General features: G+C 42.1%; 1 protein-coding gene across 1 annotated transcript; it reads right to left on the bottom strand.

Annotated features, from left to right (window-relative positions):
- CRACDL (CRACD like) lies at window positions 1-26723 on the bottom strand (the record flags this gene model as incomplete). Its single annotated transcript, XM_082496359.1, has 10 exons — window positions 1-146; window positions 971-1106; window positions 2853-3052; window positions 13737-15357; window positions 17940-18170; window positions 21401-21469; window positions 22103-22267; window positions 22638-22773; window positions 25520-25685; window positions 26657-26723. 10 exons carry the CDS (start codon window positions 26721-26723, stop codon window positions 1-3), a joined length of 2937 nt encoding a protein of 978 aa, XP_082352485.1.
- Window positions 26724-27899: the final 1176 nt, after the last annotated feature.

Raw genomic sequence — 27899 nt, forward strand, 5'->3', positions numbered from 1 at the left:
CTATTTTATAATCTGCGGCATATCACTCCAAGCTTGTGATTTCTTTTTGGCCAGTTCCATCCACGATGGCTGATCCGGAGCTGCATTACTGGCTTTCTTAAAATGGCTCGTTTCCTCTTTATCCACCAGTGCTGGTGATGGAACTACTGTGAATAAAACACACAAACATTTAACGTTTGCTTGCTGTGCAGCTATACAGCCTAGCTCTTTCATTAAAAACTTCCCATGCCTTGCCCTACAGAAGAAAATCTTTACATTTCACATGAAAGTTTCTTCTGCACTACATAACTGAGGCAATAACCACTCCACGCTCAAAAGAATACAGTGTTTTTCTGATGAATGATATCTTTTGGTCCCTAAACTTACCAAAACCAACATGATGACCTGGAATCCTTGCCATGCCCTGTGTTAACACCCAGGCCAAAGAAGAGAGAGTCTTTTCATTAGCAAGAGCATTCATTTGTGAATTCCTCCTTTACCCAGCCCCAAACTCACAGGAGTTTTATTACCTTCCAGACGTCTGCCCTTCTTTCAAATTTTAATTTATCAAAGAGATTTGAAGTTATCATGGGAGGACTGATGGGCAGATGGTATGTGATCACATCATTCCAGCTTGTTGAGGAAATCACATTAAAATTGAATGCTATTGAAAATAACGTTGCGTGCATTTTACAATTTACACTGGGATAGTGCATTTGGGACCCCGTCCTGTGAAATGGCCTAGCGCTCTCAATTCACATTTCTTTCAACACGAGTTTTGACTACTCTGTAATCAAAGAGGTTAAAAGAATATGCCACCAAATAAAACCCCAGGGGTGAGTGCTGAGAAAACAGTCTGCCCTTTTGCTGATACAGGGCTGGGGAAGAGATTAGGATCTAGCCCCTACTCCTTTTCCAGCACACTCAAGCAGGATTTCTTCTGACAACGCTGTGAGATAACAGCCTACATTTTAAGCATTTTATTTCCTACCGGGGACATAATGTGACAGTGAATTGGTTCTCAGGAGCAGCTCCTTCACATCGGACTTTGTCTCTTTCCTCTCTTCCTCAGAAGTGGTTTTAGGCACCAAGTGCGAAGGTTTGCTCTGTTGCTGCTTCACTGACCCCTAGGCATAGACAGGGATAAAATCCAAGTAATGCAGAGAGAATGAGACCAATTTGGAAGAACACAAGCAAAAGGAGTGGATGTGGTGCCTGTCACAGTCCAAAGATCACATGCGCTCATCACATATTGGTCCCAATCTTATCACTTGAGCTGATACCCATTCAGAAAGCTCCAGTGGTTTCATGTTAGTGTCCATGATACTCAACTTTACACATTACAATGATCCCTCTGTATCTGTCATTCGTAATGATATCCATGAATACGTTATTATAGTCTTGAATGCAAAATGGATTCCAAGCCCTTTGCACACCTCTACTAACATAGGGATAACATTTAGGATATAGGATTTGGAAACAGCCTTGTTCTCCCATGTTTCCCTTCCACCTCCCAAATTTTGTGGGTTAGGGCACTGTTTTTTTGGATGGTTGACGGCAAATGGATTTTCCATTAAAAAAAAGAAATCAAACACATCCACCCATGGATTTTCTTGCCAGTATCAAAAACTACCCTGAAGTGATAGTGCCTGGTGCCATGTGGGAGAAGGCGAAAGTGGGAGTAGTACAGTGGCACCAAGCCTCACACGCTACAGTCAGGAGCATCTTGGCATGTTTCTCTGTGAGCTGATATAGGGAAATAAAATGCATGGCATGAATTTTAGGGAACACTGCCAGCTAAGAGCTGGAGTTTCCTATTCTGTCACAGAAACTGTATTTTGGGATCATTTAAACCCTTGGTGTTTTAAGTGCTATGACAATGTTGAGCATTATTGCAGTTCATAATCTTGTCTAGACATTTTATTAAGCATTATTTCTTGTTAATCTAACCACTGCTATTTTTCATCACCTGGAGATCTTCTTTTTTTCCAGCTATCTGGGTTTCTAACAGTACCATCTGAAGCAAGAAAGTAGGCCATTTGCACTGGGAATGCTATGCTGGTATAGGACACACACATTCCTGCATCAGTGCAGGATTCTTACTGTGCAGGAGGCGATACAGGCAGCACTCGCACACTACTGCCTCCGTGAGCTAGCCCAGTACCAGGGAAGCCTTGTTAGTATTCTGGATTAATGCCAAGCGCTTCTGCTAGCGCAGCTTTGTCATCTGGGAAGATCACTTGCTACAGGTATCACCCTCTTTTGCATGGGATCTTTGAAGAGGCAGCATCAGCCCACGTTCATGGCACCACATGGGCATCCAAGTTATCCATATACAGAGAACCAGAATTTATATCTTGGCACTGTCTGTAAGTGCAAAAGTTATTTTTATTCTATTTCACTTCTCAAGGCTCTAAAAATTGTTACCTAGGAGCTTCTGGGACCGAGCTGTTCATTCAGTGTTACTTCAGTCAGGATATATAGGAGGTTCAATGAAATGCTGTGCTTAGAAGGATAGTTAAAGAGAGTGTGTTCCCTCTGTATGGAGAGAGATCTGAGACTGTACAATTTAGCACCTCTTTGGGGATATTTTAGCATGCAATACTTGCATTAGATCTGGTAAGTATGTATTGGGCACTCAAGAAATTTTACACACCTCACATAGTTCCAGGATTTCTTGGAGATATAAAATTACATATCTGAACAATCAGAGAGTTCTGAACCTGTAACACATTTCCAACAGCCTTTGTTATTTAAGATTATACTCATTAAGTATCTGTGATCATTACGGTATGACTGGCAATATAGCAGTAGATCCAAAGAATACTACAGGAAGGTGATATGAAAGCATCACAAATATGTATTGTAAGTACCTCTGTTCGTTCCTTCTCTTTATTCTGTTTCTCTGTATCTGACTTAACGTCTGGAGCCACAAGTTTTTCTCTGTCGAGTTCCTGCTCCTGCTGCATGCCCCTCTGCTTTTGCCTTGCTATGGAAATCCAGGCTGGCTCTGCGGGACTGTTGGGATCTCTGCCGGAGTCTCCAGCAGCCACGGGGGAAGGCATGCTTCTCTCTGTTGACAGATTATTTATGTATGTGGTTATATGAAAGAGAGTTGTAATTAGCTTCAGCTCACACTTGCTTGATACGCTGATTGGTCCCAGGATGTGTGACCAGCCTGGGTAAATAGGAATTCTGTTTAGTTTGGTCTCCAGAGAGCAATCTTCCTGTGCTCACTGTATTAAGTTACCGTTCTACTGGTGAAAAACGCTTCGCATCTTTGTTCAGCTAAAGTCACAGTGTCACTGCTCTCATGTGAGGGAGATGCAGAAACATGAATCAAGTTTCATTAATCTACCCATTTGCCAGTGCCTCCCCTTCTGCTCCCTCCTCCCATCTGCTTCATGGCCGTTTAGGGACAAGCAGCAGCCAATTCAAAGCTGGACACAGCTGGACCGCGGTATGGCAAAGGCAACTGCCCCTTCCCTCACTGTGGCTGCCTTTGGCTCCCGTTCTTCCCATGCCCACACAGCAGCAGTCAATGCCTTAGTCTGGTTCCTGCCTTCCTCCACCCCTTTAGCAGCAGCCTCCCTCGCACAGCCCCTTGGTGCCTGCAGGTGCTGTGGGTGACTGAGCACAACAGTCTGAGGCAGCTGAACACACAGAAATACTGCGAAAACCACAGGGTTAATTCACGGTCTTTTGACATGAGGTTTACTTTGACTTATCCCTGCTGATGCTGACCGTGCTCTCTGTTGGGGCCAGTCACTTTCATCGTGCTCTACCAGAACTGAGATGTCAGTAAGGCAAGGAAAAAAAAGCCCTTCCTAGAGTAAGGGTTAAAAGTGCTACCCTGCTGTCCTCACAACTGCTACCCAGGGATAAGCAGTATCCAGAGGTATGGGGAAGTGAAATACCCTCTATTCAAATATTCTGTGAAGGGAAATCCTGTTTATACACTGAACAGAACTGGATCAAGAGAAGAGCCTTAGCTCCTCTGTTGGCTCCAGCCCCCAGGTTCTCCACTTCTTCATTGGCTCACACTGCACCCCGAATTCAGTTTTCCAGCTAATGTGGAGCCTCTGCATGGTTTAAAAGATGAACAAGAACAGTACAAACACTCTTAGAGCCATACTAGAGCCATAAGGAAAGACGATTTAACCTTTCCCAGCCATTTCTGGCCACTAACGTACCCAAATTTATGGAAGGCTATTTCAGAGCAGAAGTTAAGCTTCTCATCCTCAAAATCATGCATGGTCCTGCCCCTAGGAAAAGTTTGTTACCTAGTCAGCATCCTGTTCAGGGATCGAGGAGGAGGCAGACCCAGCCAGGAAGGATTACTGCCCCAGAGTCCCTCGGGGCTCAGCTGCTGTGCTGGCATAGAGCCGGGCCACTGAGCCACAGGACCCTCTGGAGCTGTCAGACGCGTTTCTGGAGGGCTATGGTCTAGTTTGGAGGAACATGGCCCTGATCAGGAAAGCAGGCCAATGTGTCTGAAGGCGTGTTTGAGATGCCTCATGAAGGCATGGGACATGAAAGGGATGATGCTCTCCCAAGAGCTGGAGTCTGCAAACTCAGGCACATTATGACAGCCCACAAACTTTCTTTGCTCAGGGATTTTCTCAAGTCATGGTTCTACCTCACCAGAGACAGACTAGTTATTTGAGCAAGAAAACATTGTAAAGCCTATGTCAGCTGAAAACCACAAAAAGAGAAAACACAAGTTTTGCTTTAAGGCCAAAGCAAGATGTTTTGCCAGCTGATGCCTGCATTTCCCTTCACGTTCACTTCACGTGATCGTGCAGGGAAACCTCTGAAAAAAACAAGCCAGAAAGTCCAGCTGTGCAAATGCAGCACAGTAAAGCACGGCCCCTGGACACGGAAAGAGCTTCCCTCCCTCTTGCATGGCAAGTTACTCCAATTCTCTGCATCCCACTTACGCCCCATCTTTCCATGCCAACAGCTGTTCCTCCCATGATCTTCTTCCCTTTTCTTCACTGGCTGCCCTTTCTTCATTTTTGTATCATTTTACAGGATGACAGAGAATGAGACTGGGAGAGATCTCAAGATGTCATCTAGTCTATCCTTCAGCTGCAAGGCAAGATCAGTTTGCAAGATCAATTTCACATCAACTGTTTCCAGACAAATACATATCTAACCTGTTCTTAAAACTCTCCAAAGACAGGACAGATCTCAGTCTCCCTAGACAACCTATCCCATGGCTTGACTTTTCTTTTACTGCTACCTTTTTCCCTATTGGGTAAGTTACATCTTCCTTGCTGTAATTTAAATCTGTAACTTCTTCCCCTATACACTATGGACACAAGCAGATTACTCATAGCCTCACTGTGGCAGCCTTTCATGCATTTGCAGACTTAGACCATGTTTTCCCCATTTTTTAAACTTTTCTGATTAGTCATATTCTCTAGATCACTCTTGCTTTTGTAGGAATTGTCCTAATTTGATCCAAATCTTCTTCAAAATATGGTGCTCAAAACTGGCACGTAGCACTTGAGAAGAAATGGGGCTATCATCAGCTGAAGTGGGACTAGCCCACTTCACCTGAGATGGTCTCCTGTGCATATCACTCAGCATGACGAGTTTCTTGCAGAATTATGTTATTGCTGTTTTGTATTTAGTTTGTGAGCTCCAGATCGTGTTACTTCCCCTCTCCATCCCCCATTTGTATCTCTGCATCAGGTTATTTTTGCACACAGAACCTTCTACTTGTCTGTAAAGAAAATATTCTTTTCAAACTATGTTTCCACTTTCTAAAGATAACCCTGATTTCTATTACTGTCCTCCAGTGTGCCCACAGGCTTTCCAGCTTGGTAATACCTGCAAATGTAATAAGCACACACTTAATTCTGTCACCCATGTCCTTAAATATACTGAATAGTGTCAGACTTAAGATGGCCACCATCTAATATGACAGTGAATCATTACCTGGCACTCAGTAGCTTTGCATCAACCCAATGAATAGCCTCACCAAGACTATATTTATAGGAATGTCATGATATTTATAGAAATGCCCTATGATACCAGTTATCATTTGATTTGACTGCTCTTGACCAAGCCATGTTGGTTGGAACTTCTATCTATGTTATGTTGTAGACATTTAGAATGGCTCAATTATTCCTTTCAGTATTTGATATTAAGTGGTATATAACAACTGTTCTCCCCCTCTCTCTTCTCTATCTCAACTCCCTTTTCAAGAAGTGCCCCCTTCTGGAGTTCCCCTTATCTTCCACAGGTCACCAAGATAATCACTAGCAGCTCAAGGACTGCTAGCCCATCTTCTCTGAGTATCTTAGGACAAATTTCATAAGGATCGTCATCAGTAAACCCACACAGTTGAATTGGTGTGATGTCTGCTAATGCATCTGCCACCACATTCTTTTGCTTGTAGGCCATGTCCTTGAACTCATCCGTACCTTTTTAGGTTGTGAGCAATTTGGGCAAGACCTGTTAGTGCACTGCCCAGTAAAGCCAGGTGCCACGCTTCATCCCAAAGCAGTACCATGACACACAGACTGACTGCCACTACGGAAGGTGTTGGTGATGCCTAGTCTCCCTCAGAGCTGAGGATCCCTCACACAGTACATAAAGCAGCTTTTCACTTTAGTTACCTTCTATGCGAATTAGTCAATTTGTTCTCCTAGCATCCTGTAATGAATAACCATCCAACAGTTAGACTCAGTATTATGAAGATGTTTCCCCATTGAAGCCTCCTTGTGCCCTGCCAGACTCATCCTGTAAATCCATCCCACCAAACATACCCCTTTCCCCTAGGTACAGGCCTCTTCTCAGCCCAGAGAAGACTGGGCTGCTTCTTCTCTGACTGGACAGATACAGACACACCACCACACACATACTTTTCCATCACCTTTTTACCTTCCTTCACTGTCTGTAATGCCTCGGTGCTCACAAACACCAACATCTTTACCCTGAAGGTCCTTTTCAATCCACCCACCAGCTTTGCCATGATACTGGGAACTTGGCTTCACCTTGACACTTCTAGTGATGTACTTAGTCTCTGTGATTCAAAACCACCCCTTGTGTTTTGTCCCATTTTTCCTGTCGCACCACGGGAGCTTTCTGTAAACACCAACTGAATGACACATTGCTCTTCCTCTGCTCCCATCACACAATCAATACCCACAAAATGACTGCTATGCCCAGACTCTATTTACTGCACTACATGTAATGGTTTTATTGCTACCTGTGCTCCTGTTTCTCTGTCATCCTCATGGATTTAGGATTCATCTTTCTGTTATTTCGATGTGCATTGCCTAGCACAACAGGGCTCCCAGTCCTGCAGTGATATGTCTGGAGGCTGCTATTATAACAATGTTTTTATAAGGCAGATACTCTTAACGAAGGCATCAAGCACTTTGGCTCTTCAGTTTTCCCTGACGAGATGCCAGACATCCTAGTCAAGCCAATTAGAAGGCAGCCAAATTAGAGGCAAGTATCATCCCATAAGAGACGGTATCAAAATGCCCCTGTGATAGGAGGCAACAAAAGCTCTTTATCATCATCTTTAAAGATTTTATATGTATCTGTACAGGCCTGACTTAGGACAGCAGAGTAGTATCACCTGCAGAGGATCAAGAGCTGATCTGCTTCTGAGAGGGGCCTTCTTGTTTCTTTAAGCAATTACGTTCTGCCTTTGTTCCTGTGACACTCCTTGCTGCAGAAAGCCAGGCAGGCAAGGCAGAGGAAATACCTTCTCTTCAGCAAAAAACCCCATCAGATGCAACTCCTGCAGGAGTTGCTACCTCATCTGTCAGCCAGAATTACTGTAAGGGGTAGAAGAGCTGTATTCACTACTTATTATCTTTCCCATTGCCCAGAGGTCCTTTAAATCCTCCCACTTCCAACTAGAGAAGGTTTCTTGGCAGTATACATGCACTGCTGTTCCAACCAGAAGGATGAAAGGTGGTGAAGTAATCCAGGAGATAATATGGTGAAGTAAGTTGGCAGTTCAAGGTGATTTGAGACTCTACCGTGAAGCTCTTGGTACCCTGAGGGGCACTAAGAGGCCGGAAGCTTTCTCAGGAAGTGACTATTCACAAGAGGAGTGCTGTTTGCACATCTTCTTCCTCAGTTCAGTGATTGTCTGATCACATTAAACAAGCCCTCCTTATCTTAGCTCATCCGGTGATGAGGCAGTCCACATGCTTTTAGGGTTCACCACGTGGCAAAGCACAGGTTTTAAGGAAGCGGCTAGCCAGAGCAGAACAAAAAGTACTCAAAAGCACAATCTAATTCCTGCTTCTGCTGCACGTCATGCGCACAGCAGCTAGCACAACAGTTCCCAGCTGGTAAATGCCACTTTTAGGGAGACAACATAGTACGAAATGCAAGCAGCGGCATCCTCCGTCAGAAGCTGTGCAAGTTTGACAGGCCACAGCCACTGCAAACACCCCGTGTTTCACTTCTCCTCTGGTAAAGCAGGGCTGAGCCTCTTGCTTCCATGTTACACTCAGGAGATTTTCTGAATAAAACTAAAATCTGAATCATATTCTTCAGTTCTTTTTACAACATGTTATTTTAAACAATATGCTATTCACCTCGTTACTTAATAACTTCATAAACTAATAAAGGATATTACTGGCAGCCATTTGTCTCTCGTTCACTCACAGTTTTAACCTCGTGATTGCATCTTTCTCCGGTTTCCTAAGAACTGGCTTGGCCTGAGGCTTTTGAAAAGACAAGCGAGCCTCTTCTTCCCCTTGGGATAAGTCACCAACAATGGGAACATACCAGGTCAGAACTTGTCAAGCTGCTCTGTGCATAATGTCACCATGTATTAAAACTAGCATTTAATGTAGGCTGCCGAGATCTTCTGCTGCCCCTTGAAACCACACCCAGAGGCTGCTGAAGCCATCCCTTCACCTCTTTCCCACAGCCACCAAACACACATGGGCAATGTCAAGACCAGCCGCTCCATCTGTGTTCTTCACCATTTCCGCAGCATCCAGACTGACCACCAAAGATAAGCCCTGAAGGCAAGTGAGCCATAGCCACCTGCTCAATTCCCTCCTGCAGATCAGAATCACCCCAGCTTTTCTCCGCTGGGTGTGACAGCAGCAGGGCTGGCTGCCTCAGTGGTCCCTAAGGGGGGAAATTCCCCTGCTGCAGCACCATTAAATGCAGGCATCTGTTTCCTTCATTATCTTACTAAAGCAGCTTTTTTTATTTTTTTGCTCAGACTAAAGCTCTGATCTTATAGATGAAATTCCTTCTGCCTAAATATTGTGGAACTGAATGTGTACACTTCTCATTGATAGCTGGATATTATCCTTTAATGTGTGTCAGACTGGTTGTGTGAACAATAAGATGAAGATAAAACATTAATCTTTATGTGCAAGAGGAGATCTATGATTGACTTGTTATTGTGCATTAGTTTATACACACACATAGAAAGTGAATGAGAAATACATACCTATTTCTGTCTATTGATAGACAGATATACTCAGTGTATTCAACTGTATCTGGGGGTGTATGTGCTGCTTATATGGATAACCACAGCAAAGCCATATTGAAACATTACCCTGAGATTTAGGGATTGATTTTTTTTTTAGACATAGCCTCAGATATTGTACCTGTTTCCTTTAAATCTAAAAGCCTTTGTGTGCACAAAATATAGCAGAGGTTCTTTATAACATTTAAATCTCATACCTGAAAATGAACATCTTATGCCTGCAAGGACTGCAAAGAGGGGTTACTCTTGCCATACATCTGTCCAGGTGAAAGGTCAGAGGCAGAATATTAGAGCCCTTTGAAAGTCACACCTCTAACAGCAAGCAAAGCTAACTTGTGGATTCCCTGCGTATTTTAAAAGCAAACATACTCAAAACTAATCCAAACAACTTTACCCAGGGAGATAACACCCCCTGTATACAACGGTGTCATTGTTTTATATCCCTGCTTATGCACGCATATTTAATTCCACACTGTTGTATCTTTGCTCATTTATAAAACACCAGTTATTTTAAGAAAGCCTTTACAAATGCACATGGCATTTAGTATATCCTGCCCTACATATTTCCCTTTGTTTATTAAAGCACTACATGCATTTGTGCCAGTGTACACACCCAATTCCTTAATTTCAGACAAAGCTATTCTAAAAGATTTGGCTAAGTATTTTTGACATTTCTTTCTTCTCTAAGCTGCTCTGCAAGGGATTTGACTTTTGGTTGGATCTATACCACCGATGCCAGGAGAGTCTTTTTGACACAAGAAACTGCTATGTTTGCATCAAAGTCTATTTCACTGCTGGAAAACAGCCATATTGCAAAATAGCCTGACACAACTGAAAAAGCAACTTCTTTTGGAAAAAAAAAAAAAAAAAAGACAGCTTTCTTTTCAGTTGTAGCCAGGACAGCATTAAAGCAATGTCTTTTTTATGCAGAGAGAGAAACATTTTTCTTGTCATTTCAGAGCCTGTATTTGCTAGACAATACACACCAATTTCATTCACTGTTACATTCACTGTCACTATCCGAGCTCCTTTTCTCTGTTAGAGCATGTCTCCCTGCTACAGCTCCTCAGTCACTGATTTTGGTATATCCTAATATGTACATTCACACAGGTATTGCTTATGGTTTTGCTCTTGTAATAACCTGTTTGCATACATTAATTGTTTCTGCTCTTTACAGGATTTATGGCAAAGTGTATCAACCCCAAACAACACAGCTTAATCTTTTAATTCTTGCAGACTTGTGCCTTTAGTTCCAGAAACTTAAAAATTTCCCCTCCTGAGGTGACTAATTTCACACAGCCATTAAAGAGCCACCTTGCAGCCTGACAGAGGCCAAGAAATTCCCCACTAATTCCCCAGAAAACTCAGGAGAGCAGGAGCGCTACTTTGGCCTGAGGTGGTATGCCAGCATCCCACCAGCCCTCATGTTGCCTTTGGTACCAGGAGTGCTGAAGAGCTAAAAAATGAGCTGAATGAACCAAATTGCTCCTGCTCACCCCATGACATAGCAAACTGATTTTTTTGAGATGAGTGTACATGAGAAGGGAATTGCACCCCCTTACATCACCATTTCACAGCTTGCCTTCTTGTTCAGCACAAGGATTTCCTAACGCAGTGGGAAAATACTCCCTGACAGCATAAAGTGTCTCCTGAGGGTGACCACAGCTCTTCGAAAGGGCTGATGAACTCAGGCACTAGGAGAGGGCTGGGTGCCTGCATTAAGGGCGGTTGGACGAAAAAACAAGAAGTGGGTGTTCCAGCAGATCAGGAGGCCAGAGACTGTGGATCACATGGCTTGCCAGCTAAGGGCCGTGCTGATCGCGCTGGTCAGACTTCTGCTGCTTGCGGTTGCAAAGACACACTCTCGACTCACTGGGCTAAGGCAAATGTTTCAAAGAGCTTAAAATAGCATTTGGGCAGGGGTATTGCCCCACTAAACCCTCATTGTGTCCCAAGGCTCTCCTCATCTTGGAGAGGGGCATCGCTTCTGGGGTTACTGTGCAAATCCCCCCACCAGGGCTGGTGTGGTGCCAGGGCAACCAGAGGAGGTGGACACACCTCGTTCAAACACAACTTCAGGTGGCCAGCTCAGGCTGATGTGGTAACTTAGCACAAGGAAGTGCTTGGTCAGATGTCTAAGGAGAAAGGTCTGCAGTGGGGTAGGAAGGACCTCAGGTCAGTTTGGAGCAGACCGCTTTGTATCTAGAATTAAACTCTTTCTGAGTCCTGGCACGCACACATATCAGAACCCATCACCAAGCACTCCAAAGCTGGAAATACATGGAAAACCATAGCAGCTTTGCTTAAGGTGATACAGTAAGATCAGTGGGGCAGTAGATAAGGAAGACAACTAATTACCATCGCAGACCAATTCGAACAACCGTGTTAAACAACCCCAAGCCAAATAGTAATACTGTCAGGTGGAGAGGAACGTGTCCAAAACAGGGGTCCTCGACCTACAGACTCAGGTTCAAGTTCTAGGTGCATGCACCCCTGCCAGGGGGACTGGGGCACAGCTCCCACCCACACACCCTATTTTGCAGAGGACAATCCTGAGCCTGGGGGCAGGAATCTCCTTCATCTCAAGGCTGAGGAGCCAGAGGAGAAGCCTGGAGGAGAAATGTGCTCCCTGGCTCCATTTCCTCCCCTTCTCCCTCCTCCAGGACTCACTGTCTCCCGCCCCACTCCCACTGCAGGCACCCTGGGACTCAGCAAGAAGGAGGGGAAAAAAGGCTGTGTGCAGGAGCACTGGTACTCCCGCTGCTTTCCTCTGTTCTCTGCCAGACCTACCAGCACACTGTCCTAGGTCTTCTCCTTGCTTGTTCCCAGTATGACTCTCCCCAAAATCTCAATTTTGACATCACTACAAATAATCAACTGCTCTGCAGGGCAGGGCAGAAGGCAAAATGCCTTTAAAGGGAGCACTGGGATTATATGAAGGGAGAACACCTTGTCTGTGGGGTGCAGGGACACTCTAGCTGGATGGCTGTGGGAGCCTCATCCAGCTGTGGAAGCAATGAATCCCCTTTATGGCCACTGGGAGAACAGGAAACTGTAAGTGTGGCCAGAGCCCTACAAAAAATATCTGCAATACTGCAGCATATGACAACTGGAATCTGCTGTAACTCAGGGCATCAGCAGGTTGCTTCTGGGGCCAGGAAGAGGCTTTTGTCACCCTACAGGACAAGTGGCCTGCTGTGTCCCAAGGTCTTCTTTTGTCTTGGTGTCCCCCGACTCTGAAGCTCAGAGACTGACCACAACGGGAGAAGAGCAACCATGGAGGGGAGCTCTGCAATGGCACAAAGAAACCTTTTCATTTCTTTGGCCAGCATCTCATCCTCACATTTTTAACATCAAACTCGTGATCAGACAGATTCAGGGCAGGAAAGAAGTTTCTCCCACATATCAGAGGACCTAAAGATTTTTTTCCCGTTTTGGCTATTCTCTGAAGTGAAGAGCAGAGGTCTCCTCCTAGAATTGCTTGAACGTACTTCACCTAATTTGTTTACTGTCGTTGCAAAGACCTCAGACTTCCAGTCTTTTCTGTTCTCTTCCTGTAACATACAATATATTAGTCTCCAGAGGACTGATTTCTTTTTAACTCTAACCCAATTATATAATACAGACAACAGGGTGAAATTTAACAATCTGCAGTAGACACAATCTTATGGTCTCTCCTGGCTTTAAACTCCAGGAAGCTGCAGGGTAATTAATTTTTGTTTTTACACAAGGAATGAGTAATTATAAAGATGGATAAATGAATAAGCAAAGCTCACAGGAGACAATAAATAAATGGTGTGTTGAGCATGCCAGGCAGTTACTAGTATTTCTGCCTCCATGCTATGGTGAAAAAGAAGGGATAGAGGTCTGAGTCACTCATCCCACGCAGGGCACTCCACTTAATACGTGCTCCTGGCTTTTGAATTGCCATACAGCGGCTCTAAATGGGGACACTTAGTGGCTTGATATTTCTGTTTCACAATACTTGTTAATGCACTTTATTTTTTGAGTGTCACTGAACGTCCTTTAAACAATGCACTGAAATGCAAAAATCACAGGCAAAAACATTCTGTCTGCTGCTTCTTCCCTGCTGTTCTGATAATCTTTTCAGCAAGGGAGAATCAGGGAGCAACATCACTGAAGGCAGAGCCGTCAGCTTGCACTCACCAGTGTTGTGACTGACACAACATGGCTGCCTCACGCTCTCTCACAGGTAAGGTCATTCCTTGCCAGTTAAGGTAACTTTATAAAGTATCGGGAGTCTTACCAGGCATTTTACAGGGATTTGACTTTTTCTCCAAGTCTCTATCTTCACTTCCAGATTCAGGAGAGTGAATAGCTTTGTCCTGCTTCTCCTTGTTTGCAGTAGTATTTGGAACAGTTATGTTCTGCAAGGCTGGCTTTTTAGGCAATGGAGGTTTGCTACTAAGCTGTTCAGAGGACTTTGCTTTGGGTTTGATCTTTTCACTTAAAGAATCACCAATATTTGTATTGGCTGGTTTTTTGATCTGTGCCTTATCACCTTTTAGAAAGGAAGTCAATCCCTCATTTTCTAAATTAAACTCTGCACTGTATCTTTTAATGCCTTTTGATTCTGATGATAAGTTGTCTCTATATTTCAAGGACAGTGAGGTGGATCTAAGTTTCACTTGAAAAGGACTTTTATCTTCACAGCTTGGCTGATTCTGAGATACCACCAAAGAATCGCTTGGCACTGGCACTGCATCAACAGCCAGAGAAATGCAGCCAGCCAAAATTTCTGTAGATTGGCCTGTATTCTCGGAGTCAGACTCTGGCAGCAAAGTCTGCTTTTTGCTGCTACTTTTTTCCTCCTGCAGATCTGATCCCTTCTGTAAGTCTTCTTTCCGCTTCTCATTTCTTGAGGAGACCTTTGCTTTGGACAGGAAGAATCCAGTATTTAATGGGCTTTCCAACTCTGACCTTTCTGGGAAGTGCAGGCTTCTGGTCCTTGGTCTCTCCCGTGCAGAGGAAACAGAAAACTTTCTCAAGGCATTGAGTTCATTGGCTGCTTTCTCAGCTTTCTTCCCCAAAATTTCCTCCTTGTGGACCAGTGACTGACTGTTCTCCTTACCAGAAGGAGACTTCTGCGTCTCTTGTGCAGTCTTTGTTTTCTCTAGAGAGCGGGAAGCAGATGATCCCATCCGTGTTGAGGAAGCAGGATGTGAAACATGGAACGAGTTCGTGGGCTGGAAAGAACCTAAGGAAAATTGCTTGCTGGACTCTGACAACAGAGCAACTTCTTTCTTTGCCTCTTTATTACAGGGCATTTCCACAGGTATCTGATCATCCTTCTGTATGCTTTCTGACCCTTCCAAGCAAACAATACTATTCCTACTAATTGAAATATCTTCTTCAGATGGTATTTTATTTACTGAAAACACAGTAGGAAGCTCCTTATTTTCTTGATTTAAAATATCGATTGACACATTGCTTACTTCCCCAGACAACAGAACTGGTGTTTCTGAGGCATCTTCTTGCTTGTGTACTTCTCTGTCTGGCCCAGAGTAGGAAGAAGTTGCGGAGTCTTTGCCTTCTAACAGCAATGAAGACTCAGACTTCACACACGTTGTTTCCAGTATTGGTTGGCAGCCCTCCGGTTCATTCTCTGGTAGCAGGGCTTCCTGTACAACAGCAGGCTCAGAAGTAGGCTGAGTCATCGCTGGTCTCAAAGCAGGGGGAAGGTCCTCAGGCATTCTGGGCTTTGGCCAGGAAGCCACATCCTGCACTGCAGCTGTGCCGCGTGGCAGTTCTTGATTGCTGGGTTCGAATACAGTATCTGGCAAGTCTGTCTGCATCTCTTTTTCATCACCTTCTTCTTCTTCTTCTGGGGTACAGCTCAAATCAGTCAAAGATTCAGACTGGGTCCTCTGCAAGAAAGAAATTCAGAAAGCTCCATCACCATGTACAGATTTACTTTTTCTGTTATTCACCATTGCATTTACAATCAAGAGCTTAAAGAGGAAGGCAATACTTGCCTCCAATACTGAGCTCGCTGTTTTCTTAACCTACATACTGGATGCTTTTTTAGCTAAGCAGATCCTGGAATAATTTATTTAACCAATATAAAAGCAATCAGTGACACTTCCTTCTGCACAACTAGTGCTTTCATGCATTTGTGGATAGGAAGTTCATCACAACAATGGCCATTGGACCATCCTTGGCACTTGATTCCCCAGAGCATACTGGATTTGTTGTGTTGCTCTTGGGCAAAAAGCAGCACTTGAAAGAGAAAAATCTGTCCCTTTGTATTTTGTTACCGCATCCGAGCATTAAAAATAAAACAACCCATTCTTGCATGACTCTGAAGAGGGAAGGGTACATAGAAGGAAGAGCAAAAACCTAACAAGGCCATCCGGTTTTGACAGTCTATGCCAGCTGAGTATCTACCCCCATATGGCAGTCTTCTGTCTAATCCCACTGCCATACAGCATTACAGCCTTGCCTCCTTTGTATAAAAGTCTTTTTCTTTCAAGAGTTAAGACTATTTGATAAAAGTTTGTAAATGCATATGTAGTTACCTGTGAGGTCTTGCGATTAAGCTTTAGGTAAGGACTGGCTAAATATACAGGATTATTTGAAAGCACATTATTAAGCTGCTGAATAAGCCTTTTCATATGGTACCTGTATTAGCTCACTGATTCCCTGTAGTTTGTTGGGTAAATATATATTTTGGATGTAGGCCCTAGTTCTAAGAACACAAAACTTGCACTCTGAAGATACTTTTAGGGTTCTTCCAACTTCTTGTTTTGCAAGTGCAACTGCAAAGACAGAACTGCAATGCCACCTGCATTCGCAACCCGTACACACAGGAACATAAAAGCAGAAGATATCAGTTAGCCAGAAGCAAGGTGCGCAGGCAGACTCGGGCAGGAAAATATTATGAATTGTATTATCGAAAGATGTGAACACTCTTCACGGAAAACCAGGAGGGCTCGGTCATCTGGCAGTTTATAGGCAGACTGGACAAAGCAATAGTATTTTGGTAACAATGTTAAAATGGAAGAGGAGGTTTAATCTGTGACTTATCGCTTTACATAATTTTCTAAATAACTAGTATCATCGTGCTGCTTGCAGCAGTGCTCTACCAAGCCCAAAGATCACTCACAGATTTTGGAAAGTACAGAATATCAGCTAAGTAATATTTAGAGGCAGAGGGAATAATATTCCCTCGGGTCTTTTTGCTCTAGAGAAAAGAAGATTGAGGGGGGATCTTATTAATGCTTACAAATACTTAAAGGGAGGGTGCCAGGGGGATGGGAACAGTCTTTTTTTCTGTGGTGCTCAGTGATAGGACAAGAGGTAATGGGCACAAACTTGAACGTAGGAAGTTCCATCTTAACATGAGGAGGAACTGCTTTACTTTGAGGGTGGCAGAGCACTGGAACAGGCTGCCCAGAGAAGTTGTGGAGTCTCCCACTCTGGAGACATTCAAAACCCGCCTGGACGCCGTCCTGTGCAACTCACTGTAGGTGACCCTACTCGGGCAGGGGGGTTGGACTACATGATCTCCAGAGGTCCCTTCCAACCCTGACCGTTCTGTGATTCTGTCATTCCTGTTGTTAAGCAAGCCAATTTAATCACTTTAGTGTATTTAAAACATTGAAAGAAACCACAAACAATAAAGTGCAAATACTGTAGTAAGAGCTGCAAACTTTAGTTCTAAAAAGAGAAGAGAGAGAAGAAAAGTTAAGCTACGCCCTTCATAAGCTATGACAAAGAATCAGATAAATGGCGTTTTAAAAGGATGGTTTTAAAAAAGTTTTTTTAATAGCATACACTTTTTAATAGTTCTTTTTAATTGTACACACTTTTTTTTTTTTCCTGTGGAAACCTATTTGAAGTCTCTGTAGTGCAGATAAAGGGTTTACAAGTCTGGGGCACAGGGAGAGCTGAATTCAAAACAGTCCTAATGACAGAATTTGGCTCCAATTAATAGGTCACAACTTACTCTTTCTGTACTTTTTGAAAATATAAGCGAAATCATATTTGGAAAGTTAGAACAGCTCCTCCATCAATACTCTCTCAAAGACTCAAGATTTTACAGGAACTTTCAGACTAGGAAAAGTACTGAAGTTGATCATAACACTTTCCCTCAAAAATGATTTAAGTAAGAAATTAAGCAGTCAGCCCCAACTTCTGCATCACAAACAAGATACTAAATTGTACTGGCCAGTAAATTTAAGAATAAATTGTTACATAAACTGCTGCATCAAGAGTGCACTGTGATTCTGTGATTCTGTGAAGAGTTAACAAGTAATCTCATAATATTTAATCTGTTCCTAGTGTCTACTCCAGATACGTAGCCTCATCAAATAACAACTATTAAAACCCAATGAAATATCCATGCTGCAATCTGACTTTTCTTATCATATCTGAGTTTGAAATACAAAGTCCAGAAAGAACTTCCTGGGTTTGTGTCAAAGGTGACACTGTTTATTTTCACAAGTACCTGAGAAAATCTTCTCATTTTACTGGATCTCTGGTTCCGGGGTTTTATTAAAAGCTTGTGTTTAGCAGCAGAATTATCCAAGCAAGAGGAAAGCTCAGGTGGATTGTCAAAATTGGCAGCAGGCGAGATGGTACTGTCAGATATCTGGGGAGCTCCAGTTTTAGCACTTCCATGCCTAGGGAACAGCTGACCATCTGTAGAGTGAGATCTAGAAGAAGGACCCAATGTAACCTGAAAAAAAAATAAAGCCCTCAAATAGAGAATAAAACAAAGAAACAAAGACATGAAAATATCAATTCTACAAATAAGGGGCATATATATTGGCATTTTAAGGTTGCCTCTTTTTCTTTTTGACATCTTTTTAAAATACATTGCATTCCTTAATGTTGCATGTGGAGCACTGGCGTTAGCAGTTCGGCACTTTTAGCTGCTTGAATATCAAGCTATACCATCCAGAGGCAAAGACCAAATCACATTTAACTAGAAGATCCAAAGCACACAAATACATGGCCAGCACGTTTTAGAAGACAGATTTATGAAGAGTACTCAGTTACAGAACCTAAAAGGCCAGTTTCCTTTCTGGGTCTGTCCTCCAGCATCTGTGTCTAGGTTCCTACCCACAGTTATGCTGGGCTGGAGCATTTCTAGCTTCCTATATGTCATCAGGTCGCTTTCAACTCTACAACACCTTCCTAAAGACAAAAGAATCGAACATCAGTGCATTGACACTTAAGTCAGCTTGCATTTTCTCCTTATGTATTTACATCTGCAAAATAACTAGGGAGTTTACCTGAAATGTAAAATTTCATTTGTAGATTATTCTGGGGAAGGAAACGATGGACGATTCCTACTAGAGGCCAATAACCCATCCAGAAACAACTCCCGAATGCTTCAAAGGGTACAGTACTTTCACAAAGCTGGAATCCAGCTTGCCTGGGCGCTTCACCAAAAACTACCCTAGTCCCAGGGCTGATGCAAAAAGGAGACTGAAAAATTTATGAAAAATGACTCTAAAAATGGTTCTCCCTTTCTCTCAGATTCAGTTTTTGCAAACAGGCAAAATATTGCCAAATCAGCTGTCAAGGCGTTAACATGACCTCTGACAACTCATGACAGCCCTCCCTTTGTTGGCTTGAAATTCTGGTTCATTTCATTAGAGGAGCTTTCCTCCTTTGTCATGCTTTCTTCTGCAGGCTTTCTTCTTCTCTCTTCTTTTCTTCTTCCTCTGGAAGTGATATTTTACTGAGAGGGTTGGATGGGAGAAGGGAAGAGAAGGACAGCGTTCATTTTATTTAGGGAGGGAAAAAGCATCAGTGTTTTCTGCAAGTAGAATTCTGCATTGTGCACTGCAGCCAAAAGATACTCTGTAGTGTAGTGAGGGTCTGCTACAGCATCCTCAATGGCCAGGGGAAAACTCCCATTGATTTTAGCGGAGGCTGGATTCACAGCTTCTGACTATGGTTTCTATTTAAGAAAAAAAAGGTAGCTCAGCCGAGTTGAATAATGGATGCTCTCATTAATTTTCACTCTACAATATCTTCAGTCTAGTACTCAAACATGACTAATGTACAACAAACGATACGTGGCTGCATTATACATTAGTACCTAACAGCGAATACATTGACATTTCAGCTCCATGATAAAGACACAGCACATGTTCTCTTTCAAGGCACATCACTATTTGCCTGCCTTTTTTCTGGCTTCTCTTTTTCCTTGAGAACTTTGCATGTCTTCTTGTTGGCAGTGCTCAGTGTTGGCCACTACGCTGGAAAATCAAAAATCTGGTTTGTTACTTAAAATTTCAGCAGCCCAAGTGAATGCCAGCTCTGAGCAGGCTGCAAAAGTTGCCTGTCCCACGAAGTCTGGCTCTGGTGAAGCCGGCTGGAGGAGGAGATGGTCAGCAGACCCCCTTCTCCAAATCTTATGTGTGTATGGCTCAGTTGTCCTTCAGCTGGTCATGCTGGGTGGCACAAGGTGGAGGATGATGAGGAAGCCCCATCCCCAAAGTCCAGATCGGACAGTCATGATCTATTTCTCCCTTCTTCGATTCAGGAAAGCTTCCAAGACATGGCAAGGTGTCATTGCTCCCCAAAACCTCAGGGTTGCATTGTGCAAAACTCCTCAGCCCTGCGAGCTGGTCTCCTCTGACTTGTAGAAGCAGGGCTAATTTCTCTGAAATGCCAGGTATTAGACCCTGCAGTTTGGGAGGAAAGCCTTCAGATGGGGCTACTTTCTGGCTGTGCTCCGAAACTGGACTGGGATGAAGAGAGCTCTGAGCTAAATGATGGGGCACATGGAAAAAGCTGAGCAACCACGTAGTCACCACCACGTCTCAGGAGTCAGTGAGTCAGAGAGTAATGTTAATGAAATGACAGGGAGACATAAATCCTCCTTTAGCAAACATGCATCTGGACTGGACAAATTTTCAGTGAGCCTATATTAGTTTTCAAGAAATACCTTCTTCATGTGTTCTGTTGTTTTTCTTTAAAAATATTAAAATTCCACCACATACAAGCAGTCTTTCAAACAGCTTCATGTGGAATCTAACAAGTATGGCCAGAAATCTTTGCTAAGCCCTGTTGCAGCTGGCCTTGAAATATATTTTGCATAATTACCAAGGAATAGCCAGCTCAGGACTAGCTTCTCTATTTCCTTTCTGCAATTCCCCTCTACCCCTCCTCCTATTTCTAGGAAATGCTCTTCTCTTTACCCCCTGTGTTGTTTCCACTATGACTCCAGCTGCGGACAACTAAAAAGGACTCTTCAGAGCCTTTCAAAACCGCCCTTTAATCAGCCAGAACGGCTGGCTGCTGATTGAAGAAAGCCATCTATTTGCCTGTATTCAAGTCCTGAAAACATCACTTCAGCAAAATTCACAGCTCGCACTAGCTCACGTGGCCAGAATCTGACTGAAGGCTGAACATCAGACTCCTAAGCAGCAATGTCAGCCACTACCATCAGGCAAACACTTTCTATATCAGTGAGAGTTAACCTTGTACTTAAAGCAAGGGGATGGGCAGATTTCAGAGGATCTAGATTTTGTTCATGGCTCCTCAACAAGCTTCCTCCCTTATCCTCTGCATGTAACCCAAGCAGCCTTTACTGCAAATTCCCATCTTTAAAAAAAGGGATACTGTTTCAGTGTCTAAATCTCACTGGCCATGTTCAGAGATTAAATCGTGTCTGTAAAGTTTGCTAAAGGATGTAAGATATTCTAGAGGGCTTAATTATTATCAACAGCAGATTACTTGGCATCAGAATTATGTTGATAAATAACCATAACTTCACGTTAGAGGGACAGGCATAAAAAAAGCAAAGCAAATGGGTAAGCATGCAATTACATACATACAAGGTTTTTTTTTTTCAGCAGATGGGCAACAAAGTAATATTTATGTCTTACATTTCTTTAAAATACTACTATGCATAATTGCTTGGCCCTTAATACATTTGGCAGAAGTTACCTGTTCTTCTTCTTCACTGCCTGTTCCAGCTAAACTCAAAGAGCTAAGGTGCTTGTGAGAGTCAGAGAACTGTGGGATGGAATGAGGAAGAGATTCAGTAAAAGATGACAAACAAGGTGGATATACTTGCAGAAACCATCTACGCAAAGTGCACACAGATACTGACAATGTAAGTTGTTTTTCTCTATAGTCTTAAGGATTAGCAAGGACACTGCAAACATAAAGTATAAGACAAGCAGATAAAGAATGAAATAATGCATAACAAAACTATCATTTAAAAAGAAAAAACAGTTTCAAATTCTTTTATGTTTCTTTTTCTGATGACAGCCTAGAAAAACATTAAAGAAGAGAGCACTCTTATCAGCACATTCAAGGGACAACACAGATTTTTCAGGTTTTTTTTTTTTTATGCCTGGCAGCTCTCTGTAGTCCTTAAAAAAACCCCAGCATCCCCATGCACGCGCACAAACACATTGTCTCCTTTCTAGTTCTGCATTTTCTGGCATGATATTTGTATTTTAACAGAAACAAAGACTCTAAGTAGTTGTTTATACAGAGAGATAGCATTTTCCCATTTTGAGTAAGGTATTTCAGGCATAAAGTAGTGATACATATAGCAAACCAAATAATTTATTCTGCCTTCCACACATAGGTAAAACAAGTCATTAAACACTGATTTTTGCCAACACCAAAACTACTCACTCTTGTTGTTGTGCCTGAATATAAGTTTTCAGGGAGCAAAGACATTTCTGGAGGGCTCCTGGGTAATCCATCATCTTCAGAACTGGTCCCAGCGTCCTCTGTTCGCTTTGCATGAAATCCAAATGGAGGCGGAGGTCCCAATTTCATGGTAGGCTGGAGCTTCAACTTCAGCGTGGCATACAATACATTAGTATGTGACAGTGATGGAGGTTTCCCCTGTACGATTTTAGCTCAGGTCAATGAGTTACTTTTATTTTAACTTCACAACTGAATGATCCAGAGCACAGGACATCTCAGTTCATATGTTCTCTTGGGGAGCCAATCAATCTATCCATTTTTCAACTATCATTTAAGTAGAACCAAGATATGATACTGCCGTCTAATTAAATGTGACATTTAATGCAACATTTAATGTAAGCTGCAGACAGATATTACTTACTAATCAAATGCTCACCCACAAATACTATCCCAAAAAATCAAGCCTGGAAAGACATTCCATCTCTTGCATTTGAAAAAATTATGTTGTGTAAATTACCTGTAAAGCTCTAATTCGATCAGAAATGTTTTCTTGAGAAAACACTCTTACTGGCTTTGCAGGCTCTTGCCCAGTCTCAGGAATGAAGATGCTGTCATGTGACAAAGCTCTGCTTCCAATAATGCCTTTATGTGTGCTGGAATAATATAACAAATGAATGAAAATATACAGACTTTTTTGCCAGTCCTATTAATCTTAACTCGGGTGGTCGGTTGAACTACAGAGTTGAAGATATGTGTGCGCAGCACACATTACACACAAGATTCCAGACTTCGACATGAATACAATACAGTCATTCAGGCTAATCTAGGTAACACCTTTAAAAACCAAACAAAAATTTGCAAATGCTGTTATCTGTCATGTTAACAAACTGAATTAGGTTAAAGAGAGTTCAACCCTGGCAATTGAGTTATATCCTATGGAAAAGGTACTGCCCCATGGCTGGAAGCCAGCAGCTGGTGGCGCAACAGTGCTGCAGGCAAGTCCAGGTGCAAAATGAAAGGAGTTCACATAAACGAACCTGTACCTGAGATGGACTAACTTCTTGCTAATGCAAATGACTGATCATTATCATAGGAAGAATAAGTACCTTTTACTATTAAAGGCTGTAGTACAGCATTTAATGTACCTCTGCCATGCAGGTCATTAAGAAAAATATTCCAGGCAATATAGTTCTCATATAGAATCATTTGCATAAATCCTTACAAGATGCTTTCAAGGTCCTGTACTAAATATCAACAACGCTGGGATTTTCCCTTACGAGCCTGGGGAACGCATTTTTTTCATGGATGCTCTTTGCGGGCTGCTAAGAGGAAGCAGGAGATGCTTCCTAGCTGCTAGGAGGTCTCTTGTGCTCATTTTCCTCAGCTTAGCTCATAGCCTGACTGACCAGGGACCAGAAATGTGTGCACATATGTGTGCACATAGCATTTCTTCTAGGATTCCCTTCTTTTAAATTTTTTAAACAAGACAGCTATGAAATGGCAAAGCAGAGTACAGAATAAAGAACTGTTCAGGTTCATTTAACTATCAAGTTAATTGAGTAGACATTCAGAGAAAAAAAAAAAGAAAAAAAAGGAGGAGAACTGTGTATTTTTGGATCTTAGATACTGTCATAGGGACATCAAGGAACATAAACAAACATGGCAGAAAGTAACATTTTCCTTGTAATGGCTGCTATAAATATGTTTGATAAAACAATAGGAGGAAAAAGTTGATCTGTATTCCTGCTGCAGAAGGAAGGAAAGCCTGCTGCTTCTGCTTAATGCATTAAAGACATTAGAAGAACAATTCATCTAAGTGAAAATGTGATCTCTGCAATGCATCCAAGGTCAGACAGATCTATAACAATTTGCAAAGCAAGTGCCAGTCAGGGCTGCCATGGCTGCTCAACTCACCAACATTTTACAAAGGCTGCAGCAGCAGCCGGATAAGCAGCGTTATTGCATGTGCACAATTATCCCAGCATGCTACCTTTTCTTTCTCTTTCTAGCAGACGCGTACCTCCCGGATGCGTAGAGGAGGTACCCTAGATGTCTCCTCAGATTATGAGTGCTCAAATTAATTTTCCTTCCTTTCAAGGAATTTCCTGGTGTTTGTCTGTCTAAACAAATATTAAGAAACAATAATGTAGCAACCCTGCAAGTAACAGCACAGGAACATGGCCAAACCAGCCAAAGATTGTACCCACTCGGACATGACCTTATTGAGTCGTGCAGGAGGGAGAGAAAATCTGACCATCCATGTCTTAAAAATATGTTATCGAACAACAAAGCTATAGCCCACTGTTAGACCTGGTGCTGACAGCCCGGAACTCCCGGGGCTTCAAGCTGGACTAATGTTCCTGTTGCCAATGCCACCAAAAAAAAAAAAAAAAAAAAAAAAAAATTTCTTTCGGTTGTTTGGCGCTGCCTGGTGGCCGCATTGTATAATGTCGTCTTAAATGGCGGGGATGATTTGACTTTCCCGTCCCTGGGCACAGCAGCATCTCGCCTGAGGACCAGGAGGCTTGTTCTGAGAGACACATCCACCAACGCAAAGACTTGCTTTTTAGGCAGCCAATGGGCTCTTGAGTAAATCTCTCCATCCAGGAACACATTTGAACTTTAGACTGGGTAACATTTTTGGCAATGCCTGAACAAAGACAAGATTTTCAGAGGCAGACAGATACACAGGCTGGGATTCATCTGGTCTAACTTCAGACATTAAACCACAGGTATCTACATCAGAGCTGGTCACCCCAGTTCTCTAGAAATAGACACTTCTAGAATCTGGTTCATCTGAACAAGAATGTCTACACAAGACTGATATGAGCTTTCTTAGTAACGTTGACTTCGCTCTGCTGATTATAAAAGGCAGCTGGTGACTAACTTAGATGCAGATGTTTGTCCCTTGGTCAGATGAATCCCATGGACACAGAGGAAATAAAGGCTTCACAGCCTCTGGTTCCTGCTGATTTCAGTTGCAGTCACCACCTTACCCCTTCCTTGCTTTCAGAACCTGGCGTAAATGGTTAGGCATCTAAATTTCTTTAACAAACTTCATGAGATACATCTTACAGGCATAAGACAATTCTGGTAAGATATAAGCTGAGTACCTAATTAATTTTTGAAGATGGGAATTATATTCTTTTGAAATGATAAGCTAAGGCTTATTGACGATTAAATGAAAGCATTTTTAGTTATTGTTTCTTGCTGCACCCCATCCGATTCCTTTGCGATTTGCCTTACATCAGCCATTTTAATTTGTCCTTTCCTGAAAAAGCCAACTATTTGAGAATGCAGCATTCCAAACCAGAGGGGGAGGCAATTTTGGGGTGTCTTTAATCTATAAACATGGTAACAGTTCTGTATTTGTTTACCAGCCACAGTCCAAAGACTTACTTGAGTTCGTCTTCAGAATCGTAATTAACGTGCATGTCGTGTGAGGCTGTGACATCACTCGTTGACTGGAACAGCTTCAGACTGTTGCTCCCAGAAGAAGGTGTTTCTTTCCTTTTCTTTTTACCGAAGAACTTTTTGAAAGATTTGAACTTTGATTTTTTCTTTCCTAAGCAAAGAAACATAAAGAAGATGCAACCAACAGCATTTAAAAGTTTTTGGAACAATAATAATTGCCTTATAATTTCTTCGTAAGTGATTTTTTTTCCTGGAAGAGTCAACACAGTCTGCTCTTGCATTAATGTCTTTCAAGACTATACTGATAGCATGAAATTACTATTATATTACAATCCATTGGAGAATGGATTGCAATGTTCATGACACATAAGAAATAACCTACAGTGTAGGATCTTTCCTAATAGAGTTTCTACTTGCCTCTTGTGATAATTAGACTGTGAAGAAGATTTTGGTATTAACAGCCTGGGATACAGAGAAGAAATTACAACTTGGAAACCCACTGCCTTTGTTCAGCAAGCTAAATAAATAGTGATGATAAGGACAATGTTGTTACCAAAACCAATTTAAATGTAGAAAAGGCTTACTTAGGTGGAATGTGCAGTGTTGGGAGGCTAATGCTTCCATAATATCAGTTTTATAATACATCCCAGAATATCTTGAATGCTAATTATGAGACTCAATGGATCATGAAGTATTAAATCAAGTAATAATCTTGAAAAGCAATACTAGTCTGCTCAGTAAGGAAAGACCTGAATTAGGATCAGTTGCAAGCTCTGTGCAGGAAACTACTTGAAATGAAATCAGAGTTTTGCACGAGACATCCCAACCACTTGTGCCTGTCCCATATAAGTCGGCATGACATCACTATGATGCATCCCTGTCAGCATTTCTCTTATCATTGGATCTTGTTAGGTAAAAAAGTTAACTTTGTTATAAGATGCTAGAAAAATCTTATTTCAAGCCTCTGAAAATGTCAAAAATATAACCGCTCTTGGAGACAGGAGGAGAGAAAGGGAGAATGCATTTGCTAGACAAACAGATTCACTCCTGTGATAGAGCTAAGGCATCGAAGCTCAAGAAGTCACAGCACTTTTCATTCACTGGGGAATGGAGCAGTTCTACCTGAATTGTCCTCTCCATCCCCTTCAGTCTCTCGCACCTTAGGGTCCATTATCCTTGAGGAATTCATGTGACAGTCACTAAAGGAGGTAGAAAAACCATCAGTCATCAACAAAATAACAGTACTTCACTACATATATGTATACATACATACAGGCAAGTTACTAAAATAGCAAAGTATAAAATATTGTGTGCATGCTTTTATATATAAATACAAAGACAATATAAGTCTAAATATACATATTTTATATATATACACATAAAATATAAAAATATCCTATAGGATGAAGCTTCTTAGTCTAAGGTATAACAAATTCCATAGAATCTTTCTACTTTCATAAGACAATAGTACATTATGGTTTAGTTAACCAACTATCTCTCCTGACTGAAAATTGACTTTGATGTGATTCTCAAGTGCTTCTAAAAGCATGCATCAGAGGAGGTGGGCTTCTTTGACTCTCCCTCTCTGTATCTATTCAGGACCACAGGCAAAATGTCTTTGATATAATTGCACCATTTGGGTAACATGTACAAGAAACATTAGTAAAGAACATATTTTTCCTTTATTTATATGCAATTTGAAGTATTCTATGGATTCTAGCTTTTCTGCTTTTCTAAGGAACTTGTGAAAAGGTAACAACTCTTTTTATTCTTTTGTTCATATAGACGACAGAAAAATACAAGTAAAAATAAAACAAGCAATTTTCTTCTTTTCTTTTCTCTCTTTGCTTTTTGGAAGCAAACTATCACTTTGCTTATTAAGGTTCCTAAATTAAAAATATTTCCAAAATTGTACATGTCCCAAGCCTGAGGACAGATTATCTGTAATTTAAAATGCGTTTTCAGAGCAGTAGTAAGTCTGTGCTCTCTTTTCTTCATCCGGAAAACCATAATTTCTTGATCAAGGCAGAATGAATTCATGGATGTCATTGTCTGGATGGTGAGTTAAATGCTGTAGAATAACTTCAGAATAACTCTCCCCTCCCAGCCAGACCCGCATGCTGGTTGTAAAACACCCCCTGCCACGACCCATCAGGAAACCAAAATCAGAGTTAAACACAAAGATGGGGGAGAGCAACTTTTGGTCAAGGGCATCTGCCTAATGTAGGCAGAATTAGGAAGGAACCAGCCCTAGAGAAAACAGACTTGGATGATACATATATTTTTAAAGTAAATGCCCGATGGGAGGTAATAGATAAATATGTATTGTGGGCTGTGGCACATCTAGTCCATTATTAAACAGGCT

This window comes from Vanellus vanellus, assembly GCF_965231255.1.
Source record: "Vanellus vanellus genome assembly, chromosome: 1".
Lineage (NCBI taxonomy): Eukaryota > Metazoa > Chordata > Aves > Charadriiformes > Charadriidae > Vanellus > Vanellus vanellus.